The sequence below is a fragment of the Coenobita brevimanus genome, chromosome 34, assembly GCF_032717465.1.
Source record: "Coenobita brevimanus isolate Jiangsu-jjx chromosome 34, ASM3271746v2, whole genome shotgun sequence".
In the NCBI taxonomy this organism is placed as follows: domain Eukaryota; kingdom Metazoa; phylum Arthropoda; class Malacostraca; order Decapoda; family Coenobitidae; genus Coenobita; species Coenobita brevimanus.
In genome coordinates this window covers 5415072-5433361 of record NC_136987.1, presented here as the reverse complement: position 1 = coordinate 5433361, position 18290 = coordinate 5415072, and the positions used below count along the sequence as shown (strand labels likewise).

At 39.0% G+C, this 18290-nt stretch overlaps 1 protein-coding gene across 1 annotated transcript in view; it reads right to left on the bottom strand.

Annotated features, from left to right (window-relative positions):
• Nucleotides 1–17816, bottom strand: part of Arpc1 (Actin-related protein 2/3 complex, subunit 1A) — a 28621-nt gene extending 10805 nt beyond the window's left edge. The window contains exons 1-7 of the mRNA XM_080269528.1: nt 17764–17816; nt 14501–14601; nt 13713–13864; nt 12135–12240; nt 10986–11158; nt 5735–5852; nt 504–682 (exon numbers count right to left, since the gene is read on the bottom strand). Coding sequence (XP_080125654.1) covers nt 504–682; nt 5735–5852; nt 10986–11158; nt 12135–12240; nt 13713–13864; nt 14501–14567 — 795 coding nt within the window. The 5' untranslated portion in view covers nt 14568–14601; nt 17764–17816. The remainder of the gene's footprint in view (nt 1–503; nt 683–5734; nt 5853–10985; nt 11159–12134; nt 12241–13712; nt 13865–14500; nt 14602–17763) is intronic.
• Between the last annotated feature and the right edge of the window lie 474 nt (nt 17817–18290).

The window sequence follows — 18290 nt, the reverse complement described above, 5'->3', positions numbered from 1 at the left end:
TGTACCCATATGTCGTTGGGACGGGGCGGGTTAATCATCTTATGAGTACCCCTTAGAAGAAAAGAGGTCAAGAGGTCAATGATGGTTCAATTAATTCCTCCAGTTTTATCAGTCTCTCTCAAATTTAATAAACTATCTGGAGATGGCACCAATACAACAAATAATACATTCTCGAGAGGATGATGTCAATTTCATCCTTGCTCTTTCCAAACTGATGTTATTCACCTGAGGGGACTCATAACAAAGACTAGTCTGTACATATAAAGGTGATGAAGCAGATGTGCTAAAATCACAATCATCATCCCAACCTCTTTATCACATCTATGGATGGAATGAGGTAGGATCCAGAAAGCCAAAAAAGAATAAACATGACAGAGGGAAAACTAATCAACAGCATGAACAATGAAAAGTGTCACACATTCCTTTACTCACCACTTAAGCCCCTGGAATCTTGACTCAACACTACTGGTATAATAATGCATATTGAAAATTAAAATACATACCACAGCCACCAGGCTGTTATGAGAGACCCAGGTGACAGCAGTGAAGGGAAGGTATTCAGTCTTGAGTTGCGACTTGGCCATCTCCCTGCCAGCATCAGCAACTGTGAGGCTGGAGTCGTGCCCCACCCAGCACACACGGTTTCCATCTCCAGAGAAACTCACACTGTGCACCCAACCTCCTGACAATGCAATGGATATACTGTATTAACCACCTGAATCCACATGACATCCTTTATAATTTATCCATACTGCTACTAGATGAATTTTTTCCAACTTAGGAAAGGCCTTTTGTATTCTAAGGGGTTCATTAAGGCATTCTCTAATCTCTCCAGTCTGGAATGCCTACCTTAAGCTGAATATAAGTTCAAAGGCAGCAGCAATAATACAGTAAAAAAGATGTCCCCATGCTGAATGAGAAAACTTTCTCAGCCCACAGATAAATGTCATTTGGTTTAGTAAGTCTAAGATGCTTTTTTTTCTCTCTCTCTTTTTTATTCTTTTATAAAGTCAAAGTACGCACATACAAATATACCCATCCACTCATTTATTACCCCATCTCAGTTACCATCCCTTGAAGTATGTATACCCTTGCAGGCTTCATTACACTGAGTGCTATAACTCACTATATCACCTGGAATCATTTGGTTAAATGGTAACCACCCAGTGTAGTAAATAGTTTAACGGGTTACAGTAAACCACTTGCCTTGTCACTCGGTGTTGAATCACCTGTAGGCAGTTTAATTCTACATCGAGTGCGTGAATGATGGGCAACCCTACTTACAGAAAAATTGCCTATCAAAGTTATACTCCTCCTTATAAACCTGGTTGCCAATATCCCCAAAGTTAGACCCATTTTATCAAAAAAGTCATGATACTTCTTAAAATATTCTTAAATTATGATGATGACTCCCTGTATTTAGTTGCTTTTAACCCAGACAATTTAATTTGGCTAATGACAAGCTCTATGAATCATCAGAGGGTTAGATAGTGCATTTGTTAACCTCTTCACTACTATGGTGTTCTTTTTTGCTGAATGAAATTAGTCTACAGTATATGGAAGCAGCAAGGATAAATCAGTACAATGCATCACCTGATTTAAGATTCAACATACTAAGCTAACTATCACTACCAAAATTCATAAGGCTTATTTAACAGGTTAAAAGAATAAACAGCACATAGGTGATGGTGGCCATCATCCTCTCACTTGGTGTAGTGCTGCCTACTTCTTCCTTCACCATTCTATTTCTGTGTCTGCTTCCTTTCTTCCTACTGGTACTTACCCTCTTTTCTTCTTGTCACTTTTTTAATACTTTTCTCTCTACTTCTGGTGGTTCTACACTAAGTGAAAAGTCTAATGGTTTCCTGTAACCCAGGAAACCATTTAAAACACTGCATGGTAACTATATAACCTGATCACAGAGTGATGCTGAGCCTACTGTTATGACACTGAGTCAAAACAAACATGACATTCACCTAGGACCAAACCTCCACACTTCTCTCTTCACCTTGCCACAGTGAGGTATTCAACCACCATGGAACATAAGTTCATGGCAGAACATCAGTTCACTGCACAGGATGGCACTGCAGGGGAGGTTGCTGTGACTGATGGATCTGCTCAGCCAGACAGGCTAGGGTTAATCAACAATAATGACAGTACACAGGTACAGTACTTTCTCTGACCAAAGAATGTTGTGCAACATTCAACACTTCAACTTCTAGGTATTATAAGCATAAACAGCATTTAATGATTGAGTAAGTCCAGTACAGACTTCTGTATGACCCACACTAAGATACAGAGTCAAATTTAGGTAAGAGGACTAAGAATAGTATGAAAAAAAAAAAAGGACACATATGAAGGAAAGTGGCACATGGATTCATGCTGTTTTCTTATAGACCTACATTCTCAAGGAAACTTATTTTAGTACTACAGTAGATAAATCTCAGGTGGTTAATCCATCCATCCATCATCCAATCCTACGTTGCCCCATGAGGAGCGTAGGAGCCCGGGGCTAGGCAGTTGGTCCTGACATTTAAGATGACAGTGACCAACCTCACTCATCCCTGAGTGGCATAACGTGAGCAATAAACCCCAACCACCCCTTGGATATAAACCTTCACCGGCTCAATCCGATTGGAGCACAGTAATTACCCACTAAACCACCAGGCGCCAAAATTTGGTTATATGGTTACCACCCAGCATAGTAAATAGTTTCCTGGTGTACAGGAAACTATTTGGCTTGTCACTCAGTGTGAAGTCACCCATAGGCAGAAGAAAGAGGAAAGAATGAAGGAATGAAAGACAGAAGAGGGAGTGTAAAGTCACCCATAGGAAGAAAGGACAAGGAAAGAATGAAGGAAAGAAAGAGAGAAGATGGAAGGAAAGAAGGATGGAGGAGAGGACAGGGCAGACACCTGAGAGCAGCACTACACTGAGTGAGTGGATGGTGAAACATTTAATTTTTTATCAAAAAATATTGGAGAACAATCGAAATATACCAACTTGACGATATTACAGAATGCCACCTAAGCGCCCCCGATAGCATGTTTACTTCCAATCCCGTCGACTGGACATGACGTCACCACACCAAAACAATCTCAAATGCATACAATTTAAAACCATAAATAGCAGTGAGCGCCTAACTGGAAGCACTGAAACTTAACTGGGGGCTTTGCCCCCCAGAACCCTCAATGATTATAACCTACCTAACCTAGTGCAAACTAAAATATGCATTACGTAAAACTTGCACCAAAAAAGTATCGTGCGTTAAGAGCATTCGTTAATCATGGCGCAATCGTCACATGACCACATCATGGCGAAGGTAGGTGTGGTCATAAAGCAAATCTTCATATACATAACACAGGACTCGTCCATTAAAATGATACAGGTTAGTAAAACGGCGCTCAGCAATTAAATTAAACCACTTCATATTCCGTAAAATATAGGATACGCACAGCTTTATGTACAATACTGGAACCCCTATTTAGAAATATTTTTATAAACCAATATTTTAAAAAAGCCCAGGCAGAGCAGATTTAAGAAGTGGAGAGATGGAACAGGGCACAAGGGCTTAAGAGTAAATACACATAAAAAAAAGTGATGGTATCTAGGACAGGAGGCAGTACTGTCAAAGAAGAGGGGGAGTGGCGATGTGCGATCTGCCACATGAGCGTGGGAAGTAATTCCAATTTGTGCAGTGTCTGTTACAAGTGGGTGCATGAGAGATGTAGCGGTATTAGAGGCAGACTCCGAGATAATGCTGATTTCATGTGTGTCTCACCATCCACCCACTCAATGTAGTGCTGCTTTGGGTGTGTGCCCTTTCCTCTCTTCCATCCTTGCTCTTCTCTCTTTCTTTCTTTCATTCTTTCCTCTTTCTTCTGCTTATGGGTAACTCTACACTGAGTGACAAGCCAAATGGTTTCCCGTACACCAGGAAACCATTTACCATGCTGGGTGGTAACCATATAACCAATTGTGGTACTAGGTAGTTAGTGGGTAAGTAAGGTGCTCCAATCGGATTGAGCCTGTTTAGGTTTATGTCCAACGGGTGGCTGGGGTTTATTGCTCATGTAATACCATTCAGGGATGAGTGAGGCTGGTCACTCTCATCTTAAATGTCAGGACCAACTTGCCTAGCCCTGGGTTCCTATGCTTCTCATGGGGTGACATAGGACTGGATGATGGATGGAAGGATGGAGAGCATGTGGAGATTGCCAGGCGTGAGAGGATTGTGATTCCTGGTGAGTCTCTTGAGTGTGTGGAAGAGATTTGTTATTTGAGAGACATCTTATGTGCTGGAGGTGGGGCTGGAGCTAGCTCTGTGGCTACAGTGAGAAGTAGCTGAAAGAAGTTCAGGGAGCTGTTGCCTCTCCTGACATTGAGAGGGCTCTCCCTCTGTGCTACGGGATCTTTGTATGCGGCATGTGTTAGGAGTGTAATGCTGTGTGGTAGCAAGACCTGGCCAGTAAAAGAAGAGGATATTCGCAGGCTCAAACGTACAGAAATAGCAGTGATTATGTGGATGTGCAGTGCATCCCTGAATGCAAGGCCTGGGGTGGCTAGGTTTACAATGGAAGAGTTGAGAGGTAGGATGGGTCTGGAGTGTACTGTGTGATAAGAAGAGATAGACTGAGATGGTTTGTGCACATGGAGAGGATGGGGGGATGAAAACTGGGTGCAGAAAGTGAAAAGTGTTAATGATGGGTGTAGGGTAGCAAGAGGTAGACCAAAAAAGACCTGGTACAAGGTCACTGAGTGTGACGTCAGGGATAAAAGACTAAATAAGGAAGCTGCCAGAGATCGAGCTACACGGCGAGCCGCCATTAGGTGATCAAGGCAGATGCACGCATGCATGTTGGAGCATTAAAAAACTAAACGAAATGAGTGTATATGATAATCTTTAAAAAATAACAAAGGATCCTGTCATCACTTCATTCCAATAGGAAGTATGGAAATAGGACGTCACTGTCGTACATAATTCAAAATAAAAAAAAATGGAAATAGGATGTCACTGACATATATATATATATATATATATATATATATATATATATATATATATATATTTAAAAAAAAAAAAAAAAAGTAATGTATGGCCTTAACATAGGCAACTACAGGGAAAAATCCTTAGTATGATCTACAGATTCCATATCCAAAGTTCCAGTTATGCCCACCAAAGGTAATAAAGCTATCAAAATTATTTGTGAGTGATGAAGATGGTGACTTCGGCAGTAGTAGGTGGTAGGGAATATTTTCAGCAAGTATCTGCTGTATGGCAAACAGCAGAGAAAGAATGTTAGGACTGTAAAATACCCTTTTGGTACCAAGGATATGAAAAAAATGAATAAGGTGAACATCCACAGATTATAAAAGGTATTAGTACATATGTTTCATGTGGCTGAAAGCAAATGTAATGGCAGCCTGATGTTTATGTAAGTGGTTAAATATCGCTGCTGGAGTGAAATAAGAGTGTGTCATGTAAATTTATACTTATGCACAAACGAAGTATATATAAGATGGTTAAATCTACTTACTTGTTTATCTACCTATCTAGAGTCAGATGTCTTAATCGCAGAGGAGGTGGCCACAAACAAATCACTATCAAGATAACACAACTCATGAAAAAAAAAAAAAAAAAAAAAAAAAAAAATCCTACATTACCCTTTCGGAGGGTTAGGAGGTATGAGGCTAGGCTGTCAAGAGAAATATGTAAATAAATCTGGCTTCTCACCACCACCAGTGGAGTTGGAGAACTCTGTCATAAGTTGTCCAAGGGGCATCTTAGCCCCCCATGGGGTTGCAGTTGGTTTGGGCTCAATATCCTTGATCCATGCTGAGAAGATCCGAACCTGAAACATGAAAAAACTTGATATTAACACTTACGGTAATTTTCAGATTATTGTATACAGGATTTCCAACACTTATGTATGTAAGATTCTGGGTCCGATGTGCAAAAGGGGTACAACACAAATACCCGGTAATGCAAAAGAGGAAAGAAAGCAAAAGCTGTAATCCATATACTGTACAGTATAGTTCTCGGTTTCCATTCGAGAAGACAACCCTGCAATTTCTCTTACTCTGCCAAATAATTTAATAATTCAGCAGTACAGATTTAATTCCTTGATATCCTAATTCATATACAGTAAGGTCCCAGGTTACATCGCTCTTGACTTAACGTCTATCTCAAGGTTACAACAGTCTGTTACAGGGATCTTTACAAAAAAAAAAATAAAATTAAAAAAAAAATAAACGTAAAGGGCGGGTTTTAAAGTGTTGCTGTGTGCCACAAGATGTCTCTGGTGTTTTCCCACCTCGCACCTAACTGCCATCAATTGGTCTCAGTCTCACCGTTACCACCATTTGATTTGCTGTTACCGTGATTACTGTGTTTGTATTTTGCAATCCTGATTCAGTGATGTCTAAAGGAAGCTTCCTAGTGACACTAATGATTCCGCGAAAAAAGGCCATCACGTTACACGAATAAGTGGACATTATTAACACGTTACATGAATAAGTGGACATTATTAAGCATAATAAGAAGAGAGATAAGGCATCAGCAATCATATGTGCACTAGGGATTAGTCAGACAACTGTAGCCACTATCATCAAAGACAAGAATTGTTTCTTGTCTCATGTTAATGGCGCAACTCCTATGCAATCAACTGAGATTATTGTATGATTACTGTTACTCATAACAATAATACTTGGGTACATTAGTGTTAGGGAATAAAATGCGTGTTTGCAGTGTGCACATGCATGAAGACGATGGAAGAGTGAGGAAACGGCAGCCTAACTCTGCTACCATTGCCGTTGCCACAACAACGACAACACGTGCCCGTACCACCATGACTGTGATGCATGAGAGGCTTTTGAGGAGTGACGTGGAGGATCAGGAGTACAACACATTTTTTATTCATTAAAAATCATAAGTTCAAAAGTTTGTGTTTCATATACATACTGTACCTGTTATGATAGAAGTATTATATGTACAGTATATGATGTATGGTTGAAATGTGCACATAAGTGATGATGTAACCTATGCACTGATGTAAGGTATAAATGCACAATGAACAGTCAGAAACTTGAGTTATATACAAAATCGACTTATGTCACGTCGCAGGAACGGAACTCTGACGTAACCTGGGACCTTACTGTGCTAGGATTACTGGCATTTTCTGAGAGCAAAAGACAGAGCCAGGGTTATCATTCAAAGGAAGGGAGGACATTCATCTGATATAGTACTCTATAAACAAGTTCTGAAAGCATGTTTTTACCTTATATACTTTATAATTCCCAACAAAATTCAAATAATTTTATGAATTGATGGAACTTGGTGGGAACTGTGGAACCATGAAGAGCTGAATGTATTCAGTAGTTTTTATTTCATATGAATACTGCATACTCTACAGTATTTTTGAGAGAAGAGGACAGCATGAAGGGGTTTTATTTTTTTTATTTTTTTTTTTTTTTAATGTGTCTGACTCTGGGCAAAGGCTCAGGGCCTATTTCTTGGGGGCAGTCACCTATACCAAGGCCCAGTAGCCCTCCTACACCTCCACATGTCACCACTTCAGCACTAACACCCACCATCCATACTGAATACATGCTAGGGCTGTCTCATACAGGACTGGTGTACTGGTATTAGCGGGGATACTTTTACGACATGTCGGCGGGTCATCTGGTACATCAGGAAAGTCTGCTTTTTTAGGAAATTCAAATCCTTAAACTGTTCCCTGCCCCCGCTGGGATTCGATCCTGGGTCCATTAGGACTGCACACCACCTCTCTACCGATTCAGCCACCGCCTCCCCCATATGCCACTGATATATAGGTATACAACTACGATATGGGATGAGAACAAAAAGCTAAGAGTACGAGCAGTGAGAATGGGATTATTATGAAATGTGTGTGAACGGCAATGACTGGATACAATAAAAACAAGAACAGGTGCCATGGCACAGCAAACCTGTCCCTGGCAGTCATTTTAGTGCTGACATATAAACACAACAGGATATCTAGTCAAAGATGTCACATATCAAATTTGGAGTAAATCAGGTGAAAACTGACGACTCTATGCTCATTTGAAATTTTAGGCTTGACCCACCTGATCCTCCTACTGCTGACTGGGGAGTAACCCCCTGGATGTAATGAGGCCTATTATAGGATACAGATCTGAAAGATGCACCTTTAGGTTTTGGTTTCATGTCAATACGACAAATTTGAAAGGAGTTAGGGCTATCTTTTTTTTATGGGGGGAGGGGCCTACAGCCTGGGCCTTGGCCCAATTTTGACCAAAATTTAATCAGGTGATCAGGTCACAGCTCATCATCCCTGTAATTTTGGTCAAAATCACACTCGTAGTTTTCGCATAAAGTTGTCAACGGGCACGGACAGTCAGACAGACAGACAAACAACAAACCGAGTGAAAAACAATACTCATCCCCAACAGGTAATTAGTACTATAATGCAATTTGTGAACATTAAGAGATGTGGAGCAATATTTTCTGCTGAAATACAGTACCTGTATAAGAGAGTGAACTCAAATGGCATGACTGTATGAAAATTATGGATATAAACTGAGCAGTAAAAAAGGCTTTATGTGAATGAGTTTACAGGTGGGAGGTGTGGCAAACCACAACAAATGTGGATGGATAGGCTATGGCAAATAAGTGTATGACAAATCAAAGTATGAAAGTTCATAAGGCTAAGGAAGTGAAATTGGATTTAGCTGGCTGAATTAAAAATGTACAGAGGAGTACAGTACTGTAAACTGGGGTGAATTCGGACGATTTTTTCATTTTTTTGTGCCATGTAATCTAGTTTTTAATTCAGTCCAAGATCTTAAGTACTGTATATGGAGCTGGTCCACTAGGGTATCAAATCATAGCAGTAAAAATTCAAAATGTTTCATATATAATTATAGCAAATATAGTAATGGGTGTCCGAATTTGTACTCAAACTTTGGTGAATTCAGACATACTGTATAAATTTGTACATAAATAGAAAATGAATGCATATGACTACCCTGGGTTCCCAGTTTAGTCTCGGCCGTATGTGGGGCCATTTCGGACGTTCTAGGGCTTTTAAAAAAATGTTCTTCCAGTACAGAAATAATGCCACTCCCTGACAAAATAAGCTAATGAGTATACTAATGAGATATGAGCACAACAGCAATTCTATTTTTTTCCTTGGTTTAAATAAAACATATTAGAACACATGTACCTAATATAAATCTAGCTACAAACCTTAGTACTGTATATACTTAACAATCACTTCTTGATTAATAATTTCGTTTTTGGAAGACTAATGGAAAATTAGTTAAAGGTGATATTTAACATGATAATTTGGCTTTACCAATTTTTTGCTTGCCTTTTTCACTACGATAAGGACCTTGATCTCCACCAGTTGTTTTCTTAAATGTTTGGGTCATTGGGTGACCTTGTTTAAACACATAGTACCATAAAAGCTCAAGAGAATATCTGTAAATGATACATATGAACCCAGTTACACACAATATCCACATCTTGCAAATTATAAGCAATTGTACGTTGTAAAAAGTGTTACTTTTTTGTTCATACTCCCCCTGTCCGAATTCACCCCATGTCCGAATTGACTCCAATTTGCATTAAAATTTTAAAAATTTCATTAAATGCCCAGTTAAGAGATTAACCAAGAAGATAACGCCAATTACTTACTTTGCACTTTCACACTACGCATGAAAGTACATCTGGGCACTGAAGATTTTCCTGCATCTATTCATTAACATTTCTACCAAAGAAAGTTTGCCAATGTTACAGATCTTATTCTTTTTACATATGTTTGCTTTTTAGTATATATTTGGTATGTGTCATGTGATATATTAAATATCTTTATACACGAAAGTACAGTAAAGAATTACAAACAGTTGGGAGCAAACAGATTTCTAATAAGTTTATTCATTAATTATTTATTAATTTAAACACCTTTTTATTGCAATATTATCCGAATTCGCCCCGAGTCCGAATTCACCCCAGTTTACAGTACATGACAAAAGAGGCATCTATTGTTTTACTTCATGGTCGACATATTGACTATCTGGCAGGTAATATGAAGCACATCTAAAAAAGGTGCAAATGATCTGACCTATACACAGCTATGACTCTGAGGGCTTGAACAATGTGTTAATGACTGTGTGACCCATTTCAGGACATACTGCTGACAGTTCTCCAACTTTCATACTTTCCCTTTCCTTTTTTCTGGATCCTGTCTCACCTTCTTCTTTGGTGGGAAATAAAGTTAGGTTGATGACAAAGATCCATACCCATGCATTTAGATTAACTACTAGTATTCTTTGCTAGCACAAACAACAAAACATTACATGGCAGGGAGAAGAGTAAGCAGCGGAGAAGAGCAAGCTGTTAACAGAGTGGCAATGTGTAAGTTTTATCTCATATGCTTCATTATTCCCCCTTGAATTCATTAAAAATAATAAAAACACACACAGAGAGTGAGATGTGTTACTGTTAGGGGTAGGGTTGCGAAAGGTAGATCGAAAAAGACCAGAGACGAGGGCACTGAGTGTGACCTCAGGGATACAGGAATGAATAGTGAAGCTGCCAGAGATCGAGCAGCATGGACAGCTGCCACTGGATGACCAAGGCCGACAAATGCAAGCATGTTGGAGCCTTCCAAAACAAACGAACGAACAAACACATTAACATAGGGAAACTATATATGAAATCATGACTTTGCAACCTTTCTCTTAAATACTGTCAAATATATGATGGAATACTTAAGCAACTACTGGTTTTGGTCAGAATTTTCTACCATCTCTCTGCATATACAGTGAAATTCATCCACAACTACATCAAGCACAAAAGGTTGGATATGCCTGACTGTGAATTATATATACCATGTAACAGCACGAGAAAATTTTATTTGATGATGACAATGGCGACAATGACCATAACAATAATGATAATGAATATGATAATGCTATACTACCTTGAAGTCAGCAGCGCCAGCAGCCAACAGAATGTTATTGGGATGCCAGTCAAGTGTGGTGATAGTTGAGCGGATGGGCTTCTTGATGTGCTTTGACACCCACCAGTTGTTCTCTTGCTCAAAGTAGCACACAGAGATCAGCCTTGCACCAGACCCCACTGCAAACTTATTCTCTGAAAACACACAATGGCATGAAAATGAGAAGGCACAATGCTGTATGAATTTTAAAATTCTCATCTTTCTTATTTTTATTTTTTCATTTCTTTCTTTATTTATGTATTTTATTTTTATTTATTTTTGTATTTATTTTTTGCTACAGCACTAAATCTATAGTGACTTATACGAAAAACTTCCATTAACATTCCACTGTTTGCCTACCTATAAAGCTCATTAGCCAGTTTCCCTCAACATGTACCAGTTGTATGGAAAAAAAGAAGCAATATTTTGGACCACATCGCAGACATACATCAAGGACTTACCTGTAGTCTTTTATATTATCAGTTCATGACCACTGTGCCTGAGAAAAAAGTAACAAAAACACAACAAGCAACAATATTTGATCACAAGTGCCAACACCTACATCTTCTCTTCAGAATTTAAAATACATTACATAACAAGTCAGCTCATATAATAAGTATAATTATTCTCTCAGAGCTCTAAGTACTTGCAAGAACTAGCTACATCATAACATAAAGAAACCCTTTTTGTTTATTATTAGTTAACTGCCATGCACACATTTTTAAACCTGTTCAGAAATGTCTTCTCTAGAAGGCATATCAAGAAATATACATGTACTTCATTATACCATACTGCAAAGTATAATACACAGGGCCACTACAATAACCATGAATGTGTACAGTGGAGTGCCTGTGCATGGCCTGCACGTACTGTCAGCAACAATGTTTGCTCAATACTGTATTTCACATTTTCTACTTTTCATTTCCCTCTGCTAATTAATATGCCAAAGCTGTGACAGGCTTGTATGTTTCTCTCCCCACACATGATGCTCGATATGGCACATCGACGATGAAGGAGATGGACAGTCTCTAAGTGTAAAATAGATGGTGGAATGGTAGACCAACTTTTGTTCCTGACTCTAAACTAATGTGAGACAGTATCAAAAAAAAAAAAAAAAAAAAAAAGACTAACCATTGGGTGACCATTTGACGCAAGTTGCAGCGCGGTTGATGCGGAGAAGCACCAAGGTGGGGCTCCACTTCCCATCATCACAGGTCCACACATACGCATTACGGTCCTATCATATACAGTACAGTGTATATCAGGATACAATAATTACAGAATTTACAGAACACAATACTGTTAGACCAAATTTAGCCATAACCAATAGTACTAACCACTGTTTTTAGCAGTGTAATTAAGTTGGACTACGCTGTACTACAAATAAAAGATGATACTCACATTTTCCACCACATACAAAAGAACACACAACACTTTTCTATTCCAAAACACAGATAAAACTGGAAAAGTTGTGACTGGTTTAGCCCCTTAATATTCATTTTACGGTCATATTCTGTGCAAAACCTCTTCCTCAGCAATTTATTCTGCAAATTACATCTCATTAACCCTCTCACGGTTTTCATACGTGTTTGATAAGCATGATCTACTTACCCCCCTCACAGTTTTCATACACAATTAGACGCATATGAACCACTGGATGAAAAAACACAAGAAAAGACATATGATCTGCTTTCGTACACATTACGGGCTCGTACATCTGGCAATGGTGTGCCTAATGTAAACGTGTGTCTCGCTCGTGCAAGTTGCAAGTGACAATCTTTTACTGTTTATGGCTAATATACTACCATAAATCTCACTTTGACTGGGAGCAGAAAATAGTACTACATAGCAAATTTTCAAGTGCTGTATACACTGTACCATGAGAAATCTGATAACATAATGTAAAATAAGTAAAAAGAAGAGGGATTATATTTAATACAAATATATTTTATTTCCTCAAAAAGTTCAGATTTCTTTGTGAATGAATCCAATGTAGAATTCACATGCTTAGTTCTACATAAATTTGTAAGTTTACAAATTTACAGCCTGAGAACAAAGGAAAGCTACATCTTTTGGCTCTCTAATCCAACAAAAGAATAACGGGTATCTGTATTAAGGCCCGTTCTGTAACGAAAAGTATAAACCGTACTTTCAGTGCAGGGGAAATATCGGACTGGGCCGAAACTGGGAGGGGGGGGGGGTACGGCTATATGGGTCAGGTTTCCTGAGAGGGTTAACATTTTGCGTGTTACTGATGCAAACTACTGTACATCGGCATACAAAAACCATAAGTAACTCAACCTGCCCTAAGATGGGAAAGGAGGTCTGGATGATGATGATGATGAACATAAAGGAGAATGTTAAGGTAAACTATGCAAAACAAATCCCCAAAGAAAAAGTGCTACAAAGCCCCTTATGACACCTGCAATATGGAATTCATTCACACTATCTTAAACTATTTTATTTAATTCTGAACTTTCTTAATTTGAGGGGTAAAATGTAACTTTCATTAACCCCCTCAACATTAGAAGACTCTTGTAACCTGCATAAAATAGTTTGGTTACACCAAAAATAAAATACAATTGTCATGTGGCTAAGGGGGATTAAAGAATCATGTAACAAAAATGATTCAGAGTGGTTGCAAATGTTTTAAATTAAAATTACTCTCATTATTTACAACTGAAGAGAAACAAACAAGCGATGACCTACAGCACCACAGGTAACAATCCGATTGGTGTTGGGAGCCCAATCAATCCCAGTGACGCGAAGGTCATGCCCTTGTAGAGTCTCCTGCAGTTTCCACTCCGACCCACTCCACCCATAGATGTTTACCTCATTATTGTTCAGACTCAGTGCTACCTCTGCAGGGGAACAAAATACAAGAACCATAGTGCTGGTCAACTCTGTTGACAGTTCTACTTTTTTTATACTCTCTTATTTCTCATTCATAAACCACAACCAAGTTTCACAACAAATCCTACACTGGAAATGAAGACTGACAGCTTGGTAGTAATTTTGATCATCTCCTCTGGAAATAAGGCTTAATCAAACAGCTGAGGAATTACTGTACATCTATATTGTAGGGATTCATCATGGGTACTGGTATCTTCTTATCTAAATCCTCTAACTTTTAAAGGTCTACCTACCAATGTGCTGAATTAAGCCTCTGAAGATAACAAATATAATATAATGATGTCACCTGAATGAAATGGCTAACTTTGAAGTCACAAAGTGGACTTTATATTCACATCACTGGCAATCATGGGCATTTTGAACTGCATATCACAAAATCTGAATAGACAGCAATAAAAAAAATCTCAGCCTACGCCTCTAGAATTAAACCAAAACATGCAATATGGTATTAAAATGGGTCTTAATATTAGTACTACACTGTGCTACTTAACACAAATTCCATACACTTCAAAGGCAATCATGGGCATTTCTAACTGTGTATCACAAAGCCTGACTAGTATGGATGAAACTGGGGCAATACCCACGCGTGCGATCCCGATTCCAAGCATGGCAGGTGATGGGCACAAAGCCAAACTGGTACACTTCAGTCATAGTGAGTCAATGACACCACAACCAACACCACCACCTGTCAATATAACAGGTGACAATCAGGAAATCATTAGGTTTAAATAAATGCTTACTAGGAAAATGAATGTACGCGAGGTGGAGAGACGGAAGGGGAAGGGGAGACCAACTACCGTATATGATGAAAGGACGCTGTGGAGAGGTATGCGAGAGAAGGAGATCTAGTTAAAGACAGGAAGGCCTGATGGCGGAGGACAGGGTGACATAAGTTTGTGATCACTCCCTCTGGGATTAGGGCACCTGGATAAAGATACATCACCTAGGAGTGACTGTAATGGATATATTGTTGAGAAAGAGAGAGGGAGATCACATCTTCTCCTGACAAGAATCTGTGCCTAGCATCACAATTGTCATATGATAAGTTTGCATTTCAGCCTCAACTGATTTTGGACATACAAGCTTGATTTTTCCCTTGTAACTTTTTCTGTGGTTCATTTGATTTTGATTTTTTTTTTTTTTTTTCACAAATGAATAATTCATCAAGCAGCAATCATATTTCCAACAATGACAATGTTCACTACTCTGAGGGTCAGGGCAAATCAAGTTTACTATGTAAACATGTACTGTATTTCAAAATATAAAGCTGCTGTGGCCTAGTACTGGTATGTTAGAGCATACACTACTGTTTGGTGGCAAGCATCAGGAGCGGCTGGAAGTTCAGGGAGTTGTTACTTCTGACACAGAGGCTCTTCCTCCATGCTATGGGGTCACCATATGCAACATGTGTTTAGAGTGTAATGTGCAGCACTGAGACTTGGATGGTGAAGGAGGAGAATATTCAAAGGCTTAATCATACAAAGATGAAGATCATTAGATGGATGTGTAGTGTGTCCTTCAAAGACATGGGGGGAGGGCAGGTGTTAAGTTTCTGAATGATGAGTTGAGAGGAAGGATGGGACTTCAATGTATGAGACAGTTTGGGCATGTGGAGAGGATGGAGGATGGCAATTTAGTGTGGAGGGTGAGATGTGTACATGTCGAGGGTAGAGCTGCACAAGGCATTCCAAAGAAAACATGGGACAAGCTAGTACAGTGTGACTTCAAGGATAAGGGACTGCACAGAGAGGTTGCTAGAGATCAAGCAGGATTGATAGCTGCCATTAAGTGATCAAGGCTGACACATGCGTGTTAGGGCCTTTATAAATTAAACAGAAGAAAATGGACAATGGCTGACAAAAGAAAGGCATCCACACTGGTAATTTCATAAGCTTCGGAGGTTTTTTAGCACTTCTCAGCAATTTACGTTGCATACTACAACTTACAATTCTAGTCTGGTTATTTATGCTATGTTACTGCCACTACAGACTGCATAAATAAAGGTGAATATTGAAAAATTATATGCAGCAACAAACTGGTAAGGAAGAGGTGTTAGGGAGCCTCCTTGGTCACCAGGAATATGGTCCCCTAGTCACAAAGTGCAACATGCTCCAATAGAATTTCATTAAACTGGAGCAAAGCCTAAGCCTCTCACAGTGAATGGCACAACAACTCAATCATCATCGTTACGGAGTAGCCTAGAGGGAAACTGAGAAGGTGAATGTTGCTGTGGTAAAACTTGACTGATGTTTCAAGCTCTGGTAAATTTTTAGAAGTAACCATCATTTTCTTTTATTATTATTTTTATGGTTTCCAATGCAAAATACTGTGCTTTAATTAGTTTTGACCCTCATTTTGGGGGGAAAATCCCCCTTTTGGAATTCTGAGTAAGACTTCCAAAAGTGGGTTTATCCCCCAAAATCAAGATCAAGATTAATTAAAAACACACTATTTTGCATTAAACTAACCCAAACTAACCTAACCTAACCTAGGCCTATTCTAGGGCCTGACACAGACCAAATGCACACGCCTGCACTAGCCAATATGGCGCAACATTCATCCGTTACTGAGCGACAGCCTAACCTAAGCCACTATATGACTACCCCTACAAAATTTGCTCCCCCAACTCAAACTAGGCTTAAAAGGTAAGTCTTAGTTAGAATAGTTCAGGGACGTAATATAATGAAAATTGGTAACGTTGGTTACTTCTAAAGTTATACCCAAGCTCTTTAAACCCAACCAATCTGAGAAAACCATATTCTCTAGTCCTAACACTGGTGCTGTTTAGGGGAAGACTTATGAATATTAAACAAACTAAACTGAATGGGACCTAATCCATCCAAGGAAGGCACATGTTTCCTAATGTGGGCAATCTCTGATCCTAACCATGACCTAGTCATAGAAAATAAAATTGTTAGTACTGTACCTACAAGTTCAATTTTTGAAATCAAAGTTTTAAATGTTTAAATTTCATACTAATTAACTTCCTTACAAAGAATCTGCAGGAAAATTTTTACAATTTGCCAATACCCCCCCCAGGTTGTGCAATATATTTTTCTGAACCTAACCTAACCTAATCTAACCTGCTTCAGCAGAATGCTTACCTTAGAGTTAAATATCAGACTATGTGTTTATGGTGGTAATATCCCTGAAACATATTGGCAACTTGTAAAATAATACTGGCTACTGGAGAGGGACACCTTCAGGTATTGGCACCAATATGACTGGCAAGTGGAGTGGCACAGTTATGCAAACATCCCTCAATCTCATCCCTATCCCCAAACAGGATGATGAACTGTGAAAGAAGGATTGCTTTAGCCTGCAGTCCATTGGATACACATTTTGATGATCCTAAGGATGCCCCTACTACAGGCTTCTGTCTTTGTCTTCTACCATTATTACAAATCTGAACTATGAAACCTTGCTGGACTGAAATTACACTGCCTAGAAAAGCTCTATCGCATCGTTAGTGAGTTCTGTTACACAAGTCTCGAGGCTCTGGAAAAATTACACCAACAGAAGGCTCTTGAGACTGAAGGTATGGGGTATACGAAACTTTAAACAACACCAGCATCCCGGGTCACTTTTCCACTAAATCAAAAATAAATAAGTTTGACATATCATTGGCTTTCTTGATGAACTTAGAAAAAAATTAATAATTACAATGTTATCTTTAATCTCGACACATCTACTACCGGATGTCTGCCCCACCTACCTCACCATATCATTAGGGACCCACGCGGCCCATGTAGCTCAAACACGTACGTCATATTCACTTATTTTGATGGTATAATGATTGACAAAGAGAGAATAAGCAAAATACCCCGGCACAACACCGATATCTTACCAAAATTAGAGATATTAGCGGACTCTGGTCAGTCTACGCTAACACCCCCGTGGCTGTCAAGTGTCCGTATCTTCTGTGTGGCTCTGACGTCAGTCCTAAATTCGTTTTAAGAAAATCCATATTACACAGTCTGGACCAAACTGTTATTCATTTGTATTATTTAACAAGAAAGAATAGATATTATTTAACGGAAAAGATAATCCCACTGATAAATGAAGCTCCTGTCAGTATTATTTATTCCTATTAATATCGCTATAATACAAAGATTAGGACATTGGTGACAGAGTATCAATGACGCATCTGATTGGAAGCGCCCGGCCCGCGAAGCTTAAATGTTTATCGCAAATAAGCTGTAGTTTATAGGGAATAGAGATTTAATTGGAATTTAAAACTACGTTCAACTAAATCCCACCATTTGTGAGTTGTTTATGGTCTTGGGATAATCACCTATTTAACTTCATATACAAGTAGCTGTTATTTCTCACGTCACTGTTTACCTGAGGGAGGTAAGTACTGGATGATGCAGT